Here is a 17,731-nt window from a genome sequence, read left to right as displayed (position 1 = left end):
TGACAGGACAAGGGGCAATGGCTTTAAACTGAAAGAGGGGAGATTCAGCCTAGATCTAAGGAAGAAGTTTTTACATTGAGGGTGGTGAGGCACTGGACCAGGTTGCCCAGAGAAGTTGTGGCTGCCCCATCCCTGGAGATGTTCAAGGCCAGGTTGGATGAGGCTTTGAGCAACCTGGTGTAGTGGAAGGTGTCCCTGCCCATGGCAGGGGGATTGGAACTAGATGATCTTTGAGGTCCCTTCCAACCCAAACCATTCTATGATTCTATGAGGCCAGATCCCTCACATTTTGTGAAGCTGGGTCTTTTAATAATATTGTGAGTGATTAGACACATGAGGAATGAAAAAATCATGCACATAATGTAACTGAAAAATAGGAATGATATGTTATAATGTGCTGTAACACCTGCTCATCTTCCTTGAACTTCATCTGCTGTCATAAAGTTCACTCAGACTCTCACTTTTTATGAAGCCTGTTGGCATCAGTAGTTTGGATGATGTGAAATAGTTTGAAATCATTTGTGTGATCGTGTGTAAACACACCCTTGAAATTTGTTTTATAATCAATTATTTTATCCATATCTTATCACATAGAAATGAAACCCAGTTTGTACTATCAAGACAACTTAGACATGCAAGTTTTCATGTTTTAATGTTGTATTTAGACTATTTTAAAATATTTTACTACTTGTCAGTTGCAAATATTGAAGAACTATTCATTTTTTTTTTCCTATAAGCTGACAAGCTACTGGAGTAACATCACTGTCTTACCTTATTGCCTCTCTGGATAGTTTATTTCATGACGACGTTGTCCAAACTAGCAGACATCTTAGAGCTGGCATGTATATAAAATATTGTTTAAAAAGGCTTAGATATAAGTGATAGTAAATCAAAACACCTTTAGGAAAAAGAAGGGAGAACAAAGGATTGTGCTTTGAATCTCAGATATAAAAAACTAGAGAACCACCAGCTAATTCTCACTAATAAAATCTGATTTTATTTTGTCTTCTAAGGTAAAACTGGCCACACAGAGACTGTACGAGTAGTATATGAGCCAGAAAACATCAGCTTTGAGAAACTGCTCAAGGTCTTCTGGGAGAATCATGACCCGACACAAGGTAGAGTGATGAGTGAGCCAGTATTTAATTATCTTACTAATTACAGCTGGGATAATTAGTGTTTGAGCTGCATGGAAGAGATGAACCTTGAAATCACACTGGAGCTCAAGAATATGATTGCAGACATTTATTGACAGAGAAAGAGAGGGAGAGAGAGAATGAGAGTACGGAAACTCACAATGCCCCTCCTCCTTTACAGCTGTCTGTGCTGGGAAAATTCCCACAGAGGCACGGTAGACAATAGAAATATTTTTTTTTCAGCTTTGATTATGACAATTTCTTCTGTAATGCTATCTTTTGTCTCTTAAATTAAAACATATTTCTTTGCAGCTTCAGAGCTGGTCATTTTATTTGTGCCAAAGACCTTTATCCTTCATAAAAATTTTTGTTTGTTTGTTATATTTTTTCAATGGCAGTGAATATCTTTTATGATTAGAAAAATGGAACAAAAAGAGGTAAGAGGTGGTGTGTAGAGGCACCAGCAGAGCATTGTAGCTATTTGCCTTACTCGAACCTTTTGATTTAATTTATCTTTCTTGGAAGAGGCTTTGTGATGACATTACACACATCTGTGCAAACATAAATGGGAAACTATGTTGAGAAAACATTTTACATGTTTATGTAGTTTCAATAAACATCATCCTTCCTACCATTTCCCAGAAATATTACACACAGTAACTCATTTCAATATTTTAACAGCTATCATAATTATGCCACTTGTTACTACATCTGCGAACAAAAAATGCAGATGATACCTTCAAAATGTGATACTATTCTGAGAACCAGTAACTCTGAGAAGTATGCAGGAGTTATTATGGATTAGTGTGTTCCAGTGAGCCCAGAGCACAATGCAAAGACAAAAATGACTATTGCAACTCTTGCTTATATAAGACTTTATCAGGAGCAGGAAAGCCATTTTCTATATGCAGAATCAGTAAAATCTCAGAACATTTAGTGCAGTTTCTGTGTTGACGTACCAGGAATTATATGGAGGTATTGCTGAGGATTTGAAGGAGGGACAGAAAAGGATACAGAGCCTGGAAAACTGGCCTGGTGCTGTGAATAAGCGCATTCAACTCATTAGAGACATAACACTATGATCAAGTAATCTTTACAGGTACTTATGTGAGGAGCAGATACCTCACAGTGAGGTTGACAACCCAACCACTGGTAAGCCATAGCAAATTCCAGTATTTGGAAGCTGAAGATTGAAAAGTTCCACCTTGGAATAAAATCGTTTCTTAGCTCTCAGTGTAATTAAATGTTGGAATATTTTTTCCATTACCATCTTTTTGAGTCTTTCAGATGAGATCATTTATCTTTTTAAAAGAGGTGCTTGATTTAAGTCATGAGAAGAAATTCTATGTCTGTGTGTCAAGTGGCCTATACTTGGATCTGTTGATTTTCAGCGTCTCTTCTCAACTCCTTCCTTTATAGTTGTGTTCAGAGCAATTTGTCTGCACCATGACTGGAATACTTGCAGCTCTGCATTAAGACAATGACCATCTTCAAATCACACTTCAGGGCCTCAGTGATTTGCTCGCAGGGGTCAGGAAGGAGGTTTTCTCCCTATTCTAGCAGTGGTTGGGTTTAGGTCTTTTTCTGTTCTTTTTTCATTGGACTGTCAGAGATTGGCCATCACCAGAGGCTGGCTCCTTTGTAATGGATGGTTATTTTGATGTGGCAGAGAATCCTCTTTCTAGATAACTGGTTCATGTGTCTTGCTCACGTGTTAGGATTCATCTCGATTGCCAGAGCTGAGAACTAATGGCCAGGACTATAGGATTCTTCAACTTCCAGAGCAGTATGAGGAATGAATTTCTACTGAAATAATCTGGGCAACTACCACCTCATCAGTTGTCTGCCGTGTCTCTAGTCTTGGCTTTGATAGTGTGTGGTCGGACTCTGCCTATGGCACACATACCTTAGGTCAGTCTCTACAGGACTTCAGTGCTTTAGGCTGACTGAAGTTCATGGGCTGGACACGATGGTGTGTGGATGGAGTGTAGTAGTTGTGGTAACAGGTCAGATCAGATGAATTTATGATTCCTTCTGGCTTTAAAACAAAGGAAAACGATGACAGTATGTCTTTATATTCACCTTGCATTCTCCCATAACTGAGGTTCAAAATAGTTCCAGTTTGTGGTTTCAGAAGAAGGTTGAATGCTGGCAGGTGTGTGATTCACTCTTTGATTTCTGGCAACTGAGGAAACATCACCTAATTAGCCCGGGCACAGAGCCATACTAATGTGCCTGTATTCCTTCTGAGATGTGTTAATATCTCCGCATGACACAGTGCTGTGTAGATACCCAAGTCATTCACAACTGTCTCAGGCATCTATGCGGCACTGCAGTGCTTGATGTAAACATACCTAAGCCTTTATTAAGCTTGGCTCAGTAGAATTTCCAAATGATACTTCTGTAACAATTTGCCAAAAGTGAAAGCATCACTTTATCCACAAGAGGAGATGGCAGTCTTCTCTGAGGACTTTGCATACCCCATACTTGGGCAGGTTGCTTTACAGAGATATTTTTATGGATGCTTAATGCTGATGTCTGTTCCAGAACTTTGCAAAGCTTATCACATCTCGGTCACCTTTCTTGATTTGAGGACAACATGAACCGTAGTGTCCCAGCTTCAAGTTTCTTTGTTTTGTGAGATAGGGATGATATGCTTACGTACCCTTTCAGTAGGTACCTTACGTACCCTTAGCCGTACAGCAGTTAGCAGTAGAAGATCTTTAAAGTAGAATTGTTTCTTTGTCTCAATTTGAATCTACTCCTTGCTTTTAGCTTGCTATGGGAAATGTGGTTTTATGTAAAGATACTGAAAATGAGACTTATCTCTCTGACCTATGGTATTTTTCTCCTTTCTTGATGTTCAGCTGTGTGCATGATGTAAGTCTTATTTAGCCAGCCTTATGGGAATGCAGGACTCAGTCTGTCACACAGAAGTTTTTCACTAAGCATATAAATTACGAAGGTTTCTTGTTCATGAAATTCAGTACCCTCCAGTGTCTCATATAACCAGCAAATGCTGGACTTCCTAAGTATAGCTCTCACTCAAAAGTATAAAAGCTTTGTCTGTGGCACTGTCTCTTTTGCTCCAAAGTTGGGTTAACACCATTTAAACTCTTCTACTCCCAGCAGAGATAATGGACTTGTCTAATTGTTCTAATGTCATTAAACATCAAATATGTACATTCTGTTGCAGTTAAAGACCTTTCAAATATCACACTAGATGGTACCAAGTTGCTAAAGAGTACAGACTGGCAGTCCTATCATTCATTCCTCTATGAGGATATTAATATTCAGAAGTTCCTGCTTTCCAAACAGTTGGACCTCCTGCCTTCAAGATGAGACTGACATCTCACTGGGATTCAGATTTTCTCTGGGACGTGCCTGGCTCTTGTTTCGTGAAGCTCTTGAGTCTGAGTATTATACAGAAGTCTATTGAAAAGCAAGAACCTTTGATCAAGTCAAACACTCTATGAGTTGAAAGAGATTCTCCTAGATGAGCAGCTCCTAAGTGTGGAGCCCTGATAAAGTCCTCCTTGACTATTAATTTAGGCTCTATTTTATAATTCATTACATTTGGGATACCAAAAAAGCAACAAACCAACCCCTGACTTCTGCCAAGTGACATATGGTTGTCATCTCTGTTCAGCCTCTAATGCACAGATCATCATTCCTTCTCTCCTAGGAATGATCTTATCTATAAGAGGATTGCTCTGTATAGCTCTATAAGTGGTTGAGGTGGTTGCTTCTTTGTCATTGACACAGGAAGAGAATGAATGTGATATGCTGAAAATACTGCAAAAGAATCTTATGGCTATTCACTTTGTACAACATTTTATCTTTCTAAAGTTTATAGAGGCGTAGGGCAGATTCTGTATTGCCTTCGTTTTGTGATAAAGGGGCCATCCTCAGAGCCTTCCAGATTTTTAAGATATAAGCCTGACCGTCTCCTTCAAATTACATCCTGACAGTGGTTCTGCTGGCATCTCCATGCTGTGTGTCTAGAGGGATGTGGACTTTCAGACCATCAGTTTGTCTGACTTGTGCCTCAGCCTGTAGTTTCATGATTGCTGTAAGCTAATCTTTCACTTACCTGTTAGGGAAAAGGGTGATCTTCTCTCTTTCTGACCTGTCTGTAGGATACACCCTTTTTCCTTGTGTTGACGCTGGCAATCAAAAAGTTCTCTGATCAAGCTGAAAATTAGCCCTGCATGAATTGAAGTGAAATGTAATTTTCAGTCAGGGCTTAAACTGCCAGGAGCATGACTGCTGGTGGGACCACCCTTCTGGCATTAGCACTGTCCTGTGGTGTGTTAGCCAACAGCAAAACCCGACTGTGCTTATGTCCAGAGAAGAAGATCTCGTATTTTATCTGATCAGAAAGTTTAGCCACTCTTTGTGGAGTGTCAGAAATTATTTCTCCAAACCGTCGCAAAAATCTGATACCAGAGGACTCCGTTTGTCGTGTTGCAAATGTGATTCCTGAGAAGCATGTTACTGGTAATAATTATAGTGACCCTCTGTGTGGTTGAAGTTCAACATGTGTCAGAGATTTCAGTCCAGTCCAACGCAACTTTAAAAAAAGGCTCCTTGTTGCTTTCAATGGCTATAGAGAAGATAAGCAGAAGACAAACCAAATATTATTTATTTCTCTTTAAAACGTGTGTGGGGCAAATGAAAGATCCAGTTGCCCCCTTTCACTCTTTTCTGTCTTGAATACGATCCAAACCAAATTCTTGTTTTGGTAGTTCTGCTCCCCATGTTTGTCAAAAGTACCTAATCCTTCCGAGCCCACGGGAAATAACTTAGGTACAACTGGAGTTTTCTGGAGTGAGCCCCTGTTGTACACAAATCTCATCCTTTTTCATTGCTTCTTCTGGCTTTCTATTTGGATTAGTGGAAGGAGCTGAGAGGAAGCCAGGACTCTGTAGTTTTGGCCACCTTCTGACGATGGGTTGAAAGGCAAAGGCACCCATGGCCACTGCTGCCCAGGAGCTTCTGGAAATTTTCTTCTAGCCTGACTGATTCTTTGAGGGTGAATATACAAAGAAGCAAAGTTACTGGTAAGTCATTTCATTCCTCCTTTCTGTCATGAAGAAGTCCTTATCTTGTCTGTGTTTGTACAGGAAATGTAAGCAGAACTGATATTTTTCCAGCAGTTGAGGACCATCTGTACTACAACAAACTCATCACCTGCCAGATTCATTCAGAACATCTCTTAGTCCATATGTCTGGTGTATCCGCGATAAAGAAGAGATGTATGAGCCGTTTCTCCTCCCTGTGACCTTCCAAACATTTTGGCATTTAGCCTTAGTGCTGATACATGAATTCTTCAGATTAATATCTGTTTTTTATTGTGCTGACCCATTTTAGTTGCAGAGGGTATATTTATTTCTCACCAGTTTTGAAGGACTGTACTTTTTTTAGACATTGCATGAGGAATCTATCATCTGCAAATAATTAAAATTAGACATCAGAAATGACATTGTATTGCTAATGAGCAGATGTGTGTACTTATACCAGTGGAAGAACAGCTGTACACATAAAAAATGCTACAGCAACCCTAAACCAGCATTATGTATTCTGCTATGGGCCTATAACATCATTTAGAGATTTAAGGGAAAAAAGTAATTTCTCCATGTAAAATATAACCTTTTTTTTTTTTTCTTTACATTTCTGTAACTCACTTCCCTTTATAATTTGATTGAAATTTGCAAGTCTCAGATTAAAGGGCAGAGCACCTTTGTCATGTATTTCAAATGTTATTAAGAGCCCTGATGCTTTGAGTGTTATTACAAGGTGTAACAAAAACCAGTAGAAATACAAAATCTATTGTCACCAGACATATTAAATATATTCAAAATAGAATTACCAACCCCTCAGGGGGCCATTCTTGGTCCAATACTCTTCAATATTTTCATTAATGACTTGGAGGATATAGTGGAGAGGATGCTAATTAAATCTGTGGTAAAGACATTGCTAGGAGGCTCTTGGAGGAAACGAATAAAACACAGCTCTGTGTTGATAAATTAAAAAAGCCATGGAAATCGATACGTTGAGATACAATAAAGATAAATGTATATTGGTTCATGCAGGACCGAATACTCAACAAGAGAAATATGCACTATGTGAGTTGTTTGATAGCAGACAACGTCTTCTGTTGCCTTCAGATTCTTCTAATTCCTCCTCTCATCACTGAAATCTCAATGGTGGGACTTAGTTGACATGTCTAACCATCTCACCGGCAGCCAGTTTAGTGCTCGTAATCACCTCATAAATGCCTGTGGTCTATACTTTTTGCAAGGTAGTGAAGAGAGTCTTTGCTGGTGGTACTAATCAGTGTTGCATTTTGAAAACACAGCTTCATTTCTGTCATGAGCTGAAATGCCTAATGTTATGTTGTTCTCATTCTTTGTCCTTTCTCTAGAACTAAATGTGCATTAAAAATAAATACATATTATTAGGCTGTTTTGTGTCCCCAGGAATCTTAGCTGTCATGACTTAATTTGCATACTAGACTCTTTTTATCCATATAAATTAGAATAGACTTTTTCTGACCTATATTTCCAGTTTAGGAGATGTTGTTTTTCCATATCACAGTGAGAAGCTGAGATTTGACTCTGCATCTTTTTTAATGAGGGGGATTATTAGCCAGTGCAGTGGTTGCTGAGATGGCTGAATAGTTCGCATTATGAAGTGAGTGGTGCTGAATCAGTCTGGCTGAGGGCAAAAGTCCTTCTGAGCTCTGTTTTCTTCTTACCTTTAAACTACTTTTATCTTATTTATTTTATATGTGACAGTAATGTGTTAACCAGTTCTCTAGAACTACTAAAAATTATCTTTCGGTATTGCTACACTCAGTAATGAAACGGTCCCCTGAAGATAAGAAAAGCCATAGCATCAATCTTTTGTGCCATTGAAGATGACACTGTGACTCTTACGCCGTGGGAAGCATGAACCCACCACTAACCTGAAGGGATTCCTTTTGTTCATAACACCTGTATCTGCTAAGAACAACTTTTGAAAATGCTTTCATTCTATTATGGTCATCCTTGGGATCACTTCTGGGTTGTTTTGTAATTATAACATAGCTGTGTTTGTAATTGAGGGGGAGAAGAGGAAAGAATTAGGAAGAGAACCTTCGTTTTCAGGCTTGTTGATTTTTAACTTCTGAAGGAAATCTGGACTTCTCAGTGCTTAAGGCTGTCTTCAGTAGCTTTCAAAAATCCATGAAGTCCATGAAGTTCAAATATCTATGGGTATGTGATGTGAATAACAGCAGCTGGATTTGCATATGTATTTATAGAATTGGAAAAGAGCAACCTCAGAAGGTCTTTTTCTGCAGACTTTTTTGATGGACTGTTCCTAATCTTTATACAAGGAAAGCAATAGACAAAGTCAAAACAAAGTAATACCAAATATTCTTTTCTTCTTCAAATAACCCACTAGTAAATTTACTGTACGTGAGTCTAGAAATCTGAGGCACTGAAGCATGGCATCATTAATCATAGTTTATGGTGATTATTAGTAGGCTTTTAATCTTTGTTTTCATGTATAATTAGGTACAAGAGGTCAAAACCGACTCTATTCTAAACAACAATATTTTCAGTGAATGACTGTTTTTCTCTGCCTGCAATTTTCTCTTGCATATTTATAAGAGCATATTCGTCTATGTTTTGAGAGAGCAGTGTCCCATGAGTTTATCTGCTGATAAAAGCAAATGACAACACTGTTATTTTTATTATCTCTAATTATTTTTATTACTATTGCAATAACACCCGGTGGATCATAGTAGGTTTAGATTCATAGTGTTAACACATGCTGAAATTTAGGCAAGACATTAGTGAGCAACAGATAAATGAAGAGAAAGGAGAAGGCACATAAAAAAAACAATAGCTAATTTGTGTGATTCCATAGCTGAGCTCTATGTAGTACCTGATCTGAATTGCTCTATTTCTTAATTATATTTTATCACATGATCAGTAATTGTCCAGCTTTTTGTAAGCATCACAATCCAACTAGTCCCTGAAGAAAAGAGACAATGAGGGTCCAATTCAGATGCCTAAACAGAAATGTCTTTCACCACACCAGAACCTCTTGTGCATTCTGCCTGTCTTCCAGTTGTGCTTTAGAAGATGTGGAGCTCCTTTGTATCCTGCGTCATGTCCTCCAGTCTCTTCCAGACATTTCTACTCTGTGCATTCATTTGATTTAAAGACTGTCAAGATCTTTGGTCAGATATGTCTGACCAGCGTAGACACGTCAGGTGGGATAAAGACTGAGATAAACCCACCTAAAGTTAGATGTCTCCATACATCTGGAGTGTCTCAGCTCCCACGATTTCCAGTGGAGATCTAGTCGACATGGTTGACTGGCCTCAAATTAGGCACCTATGTTTGGTCAGCTTTTGGAAGCTTAGTTACAGCTGTACCAATAAATACTGTTAAAAGATCTCACTCCCATCTGAAGTTCATCCAGCCCTGAGACAGGTTTTTAAGAGAAGGCACCTCTGAAAGGACCTAATGTCTGTTTATGACAGAAAAAGTCTAAAAGCTTGTCTAAAACTATTCATTTAATTTTTGATTAAAGTTAGGTAAATACAAGTCCCCGACAATAAGTTTAATGACATTGAGGATGACTTATCTATATATTCACCATTCTATTTGCCTGTTCTATGCACTACTGGTAAAGACATATTTTCAATTAATAATTAAAAATGGATTAAAATTTCTGTCTTCCAGTAACATTTAATATTTAAGCTTTTTGACACTCATCAAAAACTAACCTATTTTTTTGTGGGCTCAAGTAGATCATGCACTTCCTTCATTGGTCAAAGAGCATTCAAAAGTGCATTTAAGCAATGTTATATCTGAATGAATTAATAAATAATGAAGCATATAGGGAACTCTTCTTTCAAGCTCATTTACACCATCACTGGAAATCTTAAGGAAGTAAACATTTTGTGATGTCTTTGTCCTTGGAGATATTCAAAACTGGACTGGACAAGACCCTGGACAACCTGCTCTAGCTGACACTATTTTGAGCAAGGGTGTTGGACTAGAGTCCTCCACAAGTCCCTTCCAACATCAGCAAATCTGAGATTCTGTTTTAGCTTCAAAACTACAGCAGAAAACCTGTAATCTGATGGTTTGATGAAGGTTAAAGACCAGACATTTTTGAAGCTGATGTAAATGGTTAAAAACATTGCTGTAGCCATGATGTTCCAAGTGTATGTGCAAGTCAGAATGTATAGGGAATGCTAGGATTTGCTGTGTTGGTCCCAAAGCACATGGGGAAGACCAAAACTATAGTTGCCTCCTTGACACCAAAAACCGTGTATATTGAAAACTTTGTAAACCTCTTGGTCTACTGATAGTATAATAGTTTTCTTTAATATGTGCAAGCTCATTAATATATTGTATCCTTCTGAAGGAACTCTTTTATATTTCATTTATCCTTCCTGCACCCCAGCACCTTGAAAATCATCAAGAACTCTCAATCCACAGCGCTGTAACTAATTTAGTTTCTATTAACATTTTTCTCCTTTAATCATATGCTATAAAGAGTTTTACTTTCCCCTGGCAACTTTTAAGCTGTATAGATGTAATCATTACAGTGAGTGATGACATCAAGCTAGGGTGACATGGTGCAATTGATTTTTACTAAATAGTTATATGATGAGCTGGAAGAAGGAGTTTTATTAGTCTTAACTCAGCAAGGATTGATCGGGGAAAAGAAAATGACCAATCAGTACATCAGGTTTCTGCGGGTATAAGAAAATAAGTGACAGCTGCAGAAAAGTCTATAAATCACAGAAAAAAAATTATAATAAAAATAAGAGCTATGAACTGCCCTTTAAAATTTCACTGGGTGGCACAGAAGAGTCTCAGACCTTAGTAATTTATCTCCATTATGCTTGGGATCCTCTGAGAATAGCAAGGTTGACGAATGATGCCATTACATTTTTTTATTATTTTTAAATGGAGAGAAGATAAGGAGTGTTGTGTAAGTATTACTTTCAAGTCCTTAGAGGGTTGAGTCTTCAAAAGAAATCCCTGATTTAGCCAATAAAATAAATAAAGTATATTTTACTTTAGCCTTCTGTAGGTAATATATTCAAAAATCACTGTTTTGGAACAAATCTGCTTTTTTACAATTCTTCATTTCAAAGGAAAGAAAAGTATGTTAGTGGGAAATATGTGTTTTTATTAATGCGTGAATATTCCTATTTCTTAGCAAAAAGTAGCCACTAACGAGCCCAAGACTCTAATGTACAGTAAGGCAAGCAAGCTCCCTGGCAGGCACAGGAGCCTGGCAATTAATAGCTAAACAACAATAACAGTTATAAATTCGATCGAGCACATTCCAGCGAAATCTGTTGTTATCTCAAACCCTTCAAGCCCTACACTGAGGGCTAAAAGGGACTGTTGTGGTTTAACCCCAGCTGGCAACTAAGCCCCACGCAGCCACTCACTCCCTCCCTGCAGCAGGATAAGGGAGAGAATCTGAAGAGTAAAAGTGAGAAAACTTGTGGGTTGAGAGAGGTAAAGCAAAAGCCATGGGTGCCAGGAAAGCGAATGAATAATGCCAGAGAATAGGGGAGAGACCAAAACTAAGTCATTCCTACTCAGGTGCATCAGAAGATATCAAACTGTTGGTAAGAGGACTTTTTAGAATGATTTCTTTGACTGTTATCTACATTTTGGCAAATAATAGTTTTTCCAGTGACAGTGCATTTTTATTGCATGGCAGTCTCAACCTGGGAATCGTTCCTTTTGCAGGTTCTGGGAGAACATCACAGCTCCTGGTCCTTTCCATCTATCAATCTGTGGCCACAATTTTTTTTTCATATAAGTCAGAGCAAGTGCTCAGCTCTTGAGGGCGTTTCTAGATTAATTGGTGTTCTGGTCTTTGCTGGCACAGTGAGTAAATTTTATGGTTTCTAGAGTGGTCCAGGCTGAGAACCACTGAGGTGCTTTGGTCATCCGAAGGGAAATTCCTAAATATGATCCATGCCCAAGATCTAAACACATTTAGAGCTCCGTATGCCCTTATCCTCACTGGTTCTCCAGACAGAAAAGCTTGAAAGGACTGGCCAGTGCTCATGCAGGCTTTGGGCTTATACTCTTTGGCACCATTCAGCCATATCCAAACCCAAGTATTTTTGTGTCTTGCCAGAGAGCTGCAAACTCTCTGCTTTTCTGTCAGTTCTAAAATCACCCTCTCTATCTAAACATCTCCTTGACAAGACATTTTACGGCTGTTCTCAGCATAGCAGCCGATTTTCTTTGTCTCAGGTATGAACAGCAAGTGCCAACCTTTTGATTCCGGGGTATATTTGTTCCTGTTACTGTTGGAGGTGTTCCTGATCTCCTGGTCAGGGAAATAGATATTTGTTTTTTTGCCAGTTACTGTCTTACACTATTGATGTTAGTAAAGTACAGCCAGATGAAATTGGGTGATCTTACAAGCCCTGGGCTGGCCAAAGGGATTCTGGTGTCAGGATCCCGGAGAACCTGATGTGAAGCTGAAGGACTTGCCTCTACTCTGAACCTTCTTCCACTGGATACAAATCAGGTAAATCACCTAGGCTTTAGCTTCCTCTGCATCATGGCAGGGATTTCGGGTAGCCCTTGAGACTCTACCTAATTTTCTCTAGTTCTAGAGCTTCTGATCAACACTGGGAACAAGTTGTCTGGGTGTGCTTTGTGACAAAGTGGAGCAGGTCTGATGGGACATGTAAGATGATGTTCTGCTTTCAGGCCTCTGGAAACTTTTCGTCAAACTACTTGTTGGAGAGAAATGGACTTGACATCACTCAAAGTGTATCTACTGGTCATTACAGCTGCAGAGGCTTTTTCTGTGTTATTTCATTCTGTCATTGCAAGGTTTCAGAAAGAGTTGGTGAAGGTATTTCTTCCTGTCAGAGACCCTATTCCTCAGTGTTAATACGTTTTGTTAACACCTTTAAGAAGCAGCCTGGTTATCATCTCAACCTGGAATGAAAAGGAGGTTCAGGCCCTACTGACAGATTTCCCCATATAATATATCCTTGGAGAGAAGAGCTATCTCCTGGATCCACCTTAAACTGTGTCCCTAAATTGGCAGATTTTGCACAGAGTGACTTTAAGACATCTTGGAGAAGAACAGTTGTAGGCAATCAGCGTTCCTCTGCCTAGAAGATCCAGCTGTTCTGAAGGTGTGCAAATGATGTTCTGTAGGAATTATTCCTTCTTCCAGTAGTGAAGTTTTATACAAACCTGATTCACTGGAATGGAGTTGGACACAGGTGAAAAAAAAACCAACTTTCTTCTTCTCAAGTGTGAATGTTCTATTCTGACAAAATTCTTTATAGAGAATTTTCTGATCCTGAAATTCATCCTTTAGTGATAATAAATATTGCTTTAATCCATCTTATCCATAATGTCAAGAGCTTTGTTCATTTTTCTATGAAAATGTAACAAAAATAATGGTCATTCAAAGTACTTCCAAATCTCAATGTTTTTATAATGTCTGATTAGAATTTGCAATAGATGCTGGTTTTGAAGGGTGCTTAACAAATGTGTTTAAATCCTCTTTAATTAGCTAGGACCTTGTAGACAAGGTGAATGACTTGAGGCCTGTGAGAAATTATTTGTGCTTTTAGTTGTATTGTTATAAACTTAGAACAAATTTCCTGACTTTCTTCACTCAGAGGGTGGTAAGGCACTGGAACAGATTGCCCAGAGAAGTTGTGGATGCCCCATCCCTGGAAGTGTTGAAGGCCAGGTTGAATGAAGCTTTAAGCAACCTGATGTAGTGGAAGGTGTCCCTGCCCATGGCAGGGGGGCTGGAACTAGATGATCTTTAAGATCCTGTCCAACCCAAACCATTCTATGATTCTATGACTTCAGTGAAACCATTTTGGTGCACAGATGATCAAAGGTTCATTTTTGTCTCAGCAGCAGACTGTTTTGGAGTCTTATGTGCATCTGCTGTAGCTAGAATCAATGGCAGCAATGTAGACAATCCCTTTTAACAATGGATTTTGATTTAGCAGTACACAATATCTTTCAATACATTTACCATTTTTATTAATTATATTTTCTCATTCTATCTGAAGCCTAATGCATGTAACTGTGGTATTATGTTAACAGAGAGAGACAGAGTGTCATGATAGACAAAATAAGAAAGACATTTCAGAAGAGGGAGGAAAGTTAACTACAGATAACATTGCAGAATTTTAGATAGCCAAGCAGAGATCATTTTTGATTTAATAGACTTACTTTCAGACGAAGACAAGATTGTTAAGCTCAATCATCCTACCACAGTTGTTTAGTAAATTGAATTTCTTACCTTGTTTGTTGCTCATTGAGTTAGGGAATCTCAACAAGTAAGACTTGCCAGAGGGTTTTAAAAAATCAGTGATGGACCTTTGAGAAGTAAGTTTGTACATGTGAAGTCCATTACAAATAACAACAGTGGCAATTGATTATGTCTATACACATGGAATTTAATTTATTTTATTATATTATTTATTTATTTATTATTTATTTTATTATCGTAGTCTTTGTGGCTTAGTACAATGTATTAGCTACTTATTGCAGGAGATTTAGGTACAAATTAATTTAAGTAACCAGTAAAAATAAATTACATTTTAGCTTAGATGATTGATCACATTTAAGCTACACTTTAGTCTTAGTTCAATCTTCTTCATAGCTAGTGGATGGTTTAACAGTGCAAGCCAACACTTGAGCACTAGGAAAGGCTGTTATTACTGCACAGTCTGACCTCCTCCTTAACTGTGTGATTTCATCACTGACCTTGTACAGCTCTTTGAGTTTTGATATCTCTTTGGAGAAAATGTATATCCTTGACGTGAAGCCCTCAGGAAAGAGATGTGACTGCAGGTGCTTTGATCCAGTGAGAAATGCTCTTCACTATTTGAACGTTGCCTTATTTCCCATCTGGATTTTGTATACTTTGGCTTTCAATTGCTCTATCTAGTAAAGTGACTTTGGCAAGACTGAAGAGCCTTATTTCTCAGGTTATTTCTCTTATATATGTATTTGTAAATCAGAGTCAGTTCTCCTCTTAAACTTCTGTTCAATACATTAAGCTGATGGCTTCTCTATTGCTATGTAATTGTGGCACGTGCATGTATCAAATAATGTTGTTTATCTTCTCACTCAGAGCACTGTCCACAAGAGCTCATGCTTAACTCATACTCTTGAAGTGCATGCTAGAAACTGGCGTGCTATATCGTCATCCTCCATTTATAGAGATTTTTGTAATCTACTCCCTAGTCAGTTGTTAAGTGGTTTGTTAAGCAATAAATAGATTTGTAGAATGCTAATACTTAAGCTGGAACATCAATCAGCATTAACATTCCCTGGCAAAACTAATGCTTTGCTGGCCTGTATTCATTTTATGCCTAACTGTTCAGTAGCACTGGCTTTACAAGAGCTCCCTACCACCCTAAAATAACTTGCAAAGCAATGAGCGAAATAACTCTCTGCCTTGCAGACCACACTGTTAAGTATTGATGAAGAATGCAGTTGTTGTTCTTATGTGTAACAATGTAACATTTTAGCAGTTAAAAAGTAACCCAAATAATCGGAAAACTCCATAACATTTTTTCAGAATCACATTCACTCATGTATACTGGTGGTGACTGGAATGGACTTTTTGTCCAAACACTTCTTTGAAAACATTTCTGTATCTTTTAGTTCATAAATATTTCAGCCATATTTCATTTGTTTATTGTGCTATCCTTTAAACCATTTTTGTTTCCTTGGAAAGTACAAGAGGGATAAAAGCTCTCATGTTTTAATGAGTAGTATTATGTTGATGGCATCTTTTCCTCTCAGTATCACAGGCTCTTTCTCTACCCTCTGCCCTTTGCTAGGGGGGTATCAGGACCTACAGTTTTTCTCCGTTTCATCTCCATAGTCCTGAGAGTTGATGGTAATCTTCAAAGGGGCTTCTGTAGCCTACTGGCAGTCAAAAGACTGATGATGTTCAATTTGCCTTGGGTTGCAGTCACTCCAGCTTTTTCACTCATCCAAGTTCACATAAAACACCAGACGAACTCAAAATTAATAGCTTTTATTTCAGCAAAGCAAAAAGTTCCATTCTAGAATGCAAAATTGGGAACATGGTTGCAAAAGACAGAAACTGCAAAACTGCAATGACAGTGGCAAAACTGCACCTCCAGATCATTCTCAATGCTAAAGCTCCTCTCCAAGGCTGTTGTTGGACTTTATGGAATGACCCACAGCAAAGCTGGCTTACGGTATTGCAGCCTGAGGGAATGGCAGCGATGAGAGCCAGCAATGCCGTTGGCCAGCATGGCTGCCTAGGACTGCATAATGCCAAACCATGTCTGCGCTGGTCGCCTAAGGGGATAGTGATCTTCCCTCTGCTTTGGCCCATTATTTTATAGTTTTGTAGGTAGAATCCATCTCATGTTTTGGAATTTCGTACACGAGCAACTTCATACAACCAGTCTTTTGAAGGGATTACATAGATCAGCAGTAAAGGGGCTAATCCTTATTTCTGATATCATTTCAAGGAGTTACTGGGTATGTATAGTTAGAGGTTTGTTTTCCTATTGTTAGATTTAAACAGTATTATATACTTTTGCCATTTGTATTATCCACACATAGGTTGTTGCGAATAGAATTTAGTAGAGTTTACATAATACTTTTGTTTTCTGCTTCTCTCAAACTCAAAAAAAATTACAAAAGGGTTGCTGTTCGTAAACATTGCTCGCGTTATAACTGTACTAACACAGCCAGACTTTCTCCAAACCTTCTCCTTAGCATAATTCTCTATTGGAGTCCTCTTTGGAGCTCAGATTTGAGAGCTTCATTAGACTCATTCCTTCTCTCCATAACTAGTCGTGATGATGGTAGGAAGCAATAACCTGAGTTAATTCAACAATACATGCATCCTAGTCTTTTAGCAAGATCATTGCTTTGTGAATAGAGGAGAATAACTGATTATCTCCAAGGGTACTTTGAACCTTTCTCCCATTAAGATGTACTCCTCCAGCACAAGAGAATGTTCAAGCACTTGATAAAATAAACTTTTTTTGTAGCCATTTACAATGTTCAAAAAAAGTATTTTAAGAGTACCTGGATTACAGTATCTGCAGCTTGATTATTTAAGGTTTAACATCTGTATTTGACTACTGTGTGGTGTACCAAAATGTAAAATGCTCACATTTCATTTGCATGTCATTTAAAAGATATCAGAATTGCATCTCTTCAGGACTATGTAACCAAAGAAAGACTTGGACTTCCTAAAAATACCTACCGAGTATGCACGAAAGAGACCGTGCTACTCCGGGTGTATGGGACATCCTAAACTTAGGTCTGTTGAATTTATGCCTGCAGCCCGCTCAGGTAGGGAGGATGATCCTCATGGTGTGCTGTGATTTCTCTCTCCCCAGGAATGCGACAAGGTAATGACTTTGGCACACAGTATCGCTCAGCCATCTACACGTTTTCTCAGGAACAGATGGAAGCTGCCTTGAGATCTAAGGAAGAATATCAGAAGGTAACTTTGGGCAGGGTGTGGAATATGAGTGGAAGTCAAAGATGTCAACTACT

General features: G+C 38.5%; 1 protein-coding gene across 1 annotated transcript in view; it reads left to right on the top strand.

Moving 5' to 3' along the window:
- Window positions 1-17,731, top strand: part of MSRA (methionine sulfoxide reductase A) — a 323,230-nt gene that overhangs the window by 203,385 nt on the left and 102,114 nt on the right. Inside the window, exons 4-5 of the mRNA XM_086624224.1 lie at window positions 1,014-1,118; window positions 17,572-17,678. Of these exons, the coding sequence (XP_086480350.1) occupies window positions 1,014-1,118; window positions 17,572-17,678 (212 nt within the window). The remainder of the gene's footprint in view (window positions 1-1,013; window positions 1,119-17,571; window positions 17,679-17,731) is intronic.

The sequence above is a fragment of the Tauraco erythrolophus genome, chromosome 2 (genome assembly GCF_009769465.1).
Source record: "Tauraco erythrolophus isolate bTauEry1 chromosome 2, bTauEry1.pri, whole genome shotgun sequence".
Lineage (NCBI taxonomy): Eukaryota > Metazoa > Chordata > Aves > Musophagiformes > Musophagidae > Tauraco > Tauraco erythrolophus.
This window is presented reverse-complemented; position numbering and strand designations above follow the sequence as displayed.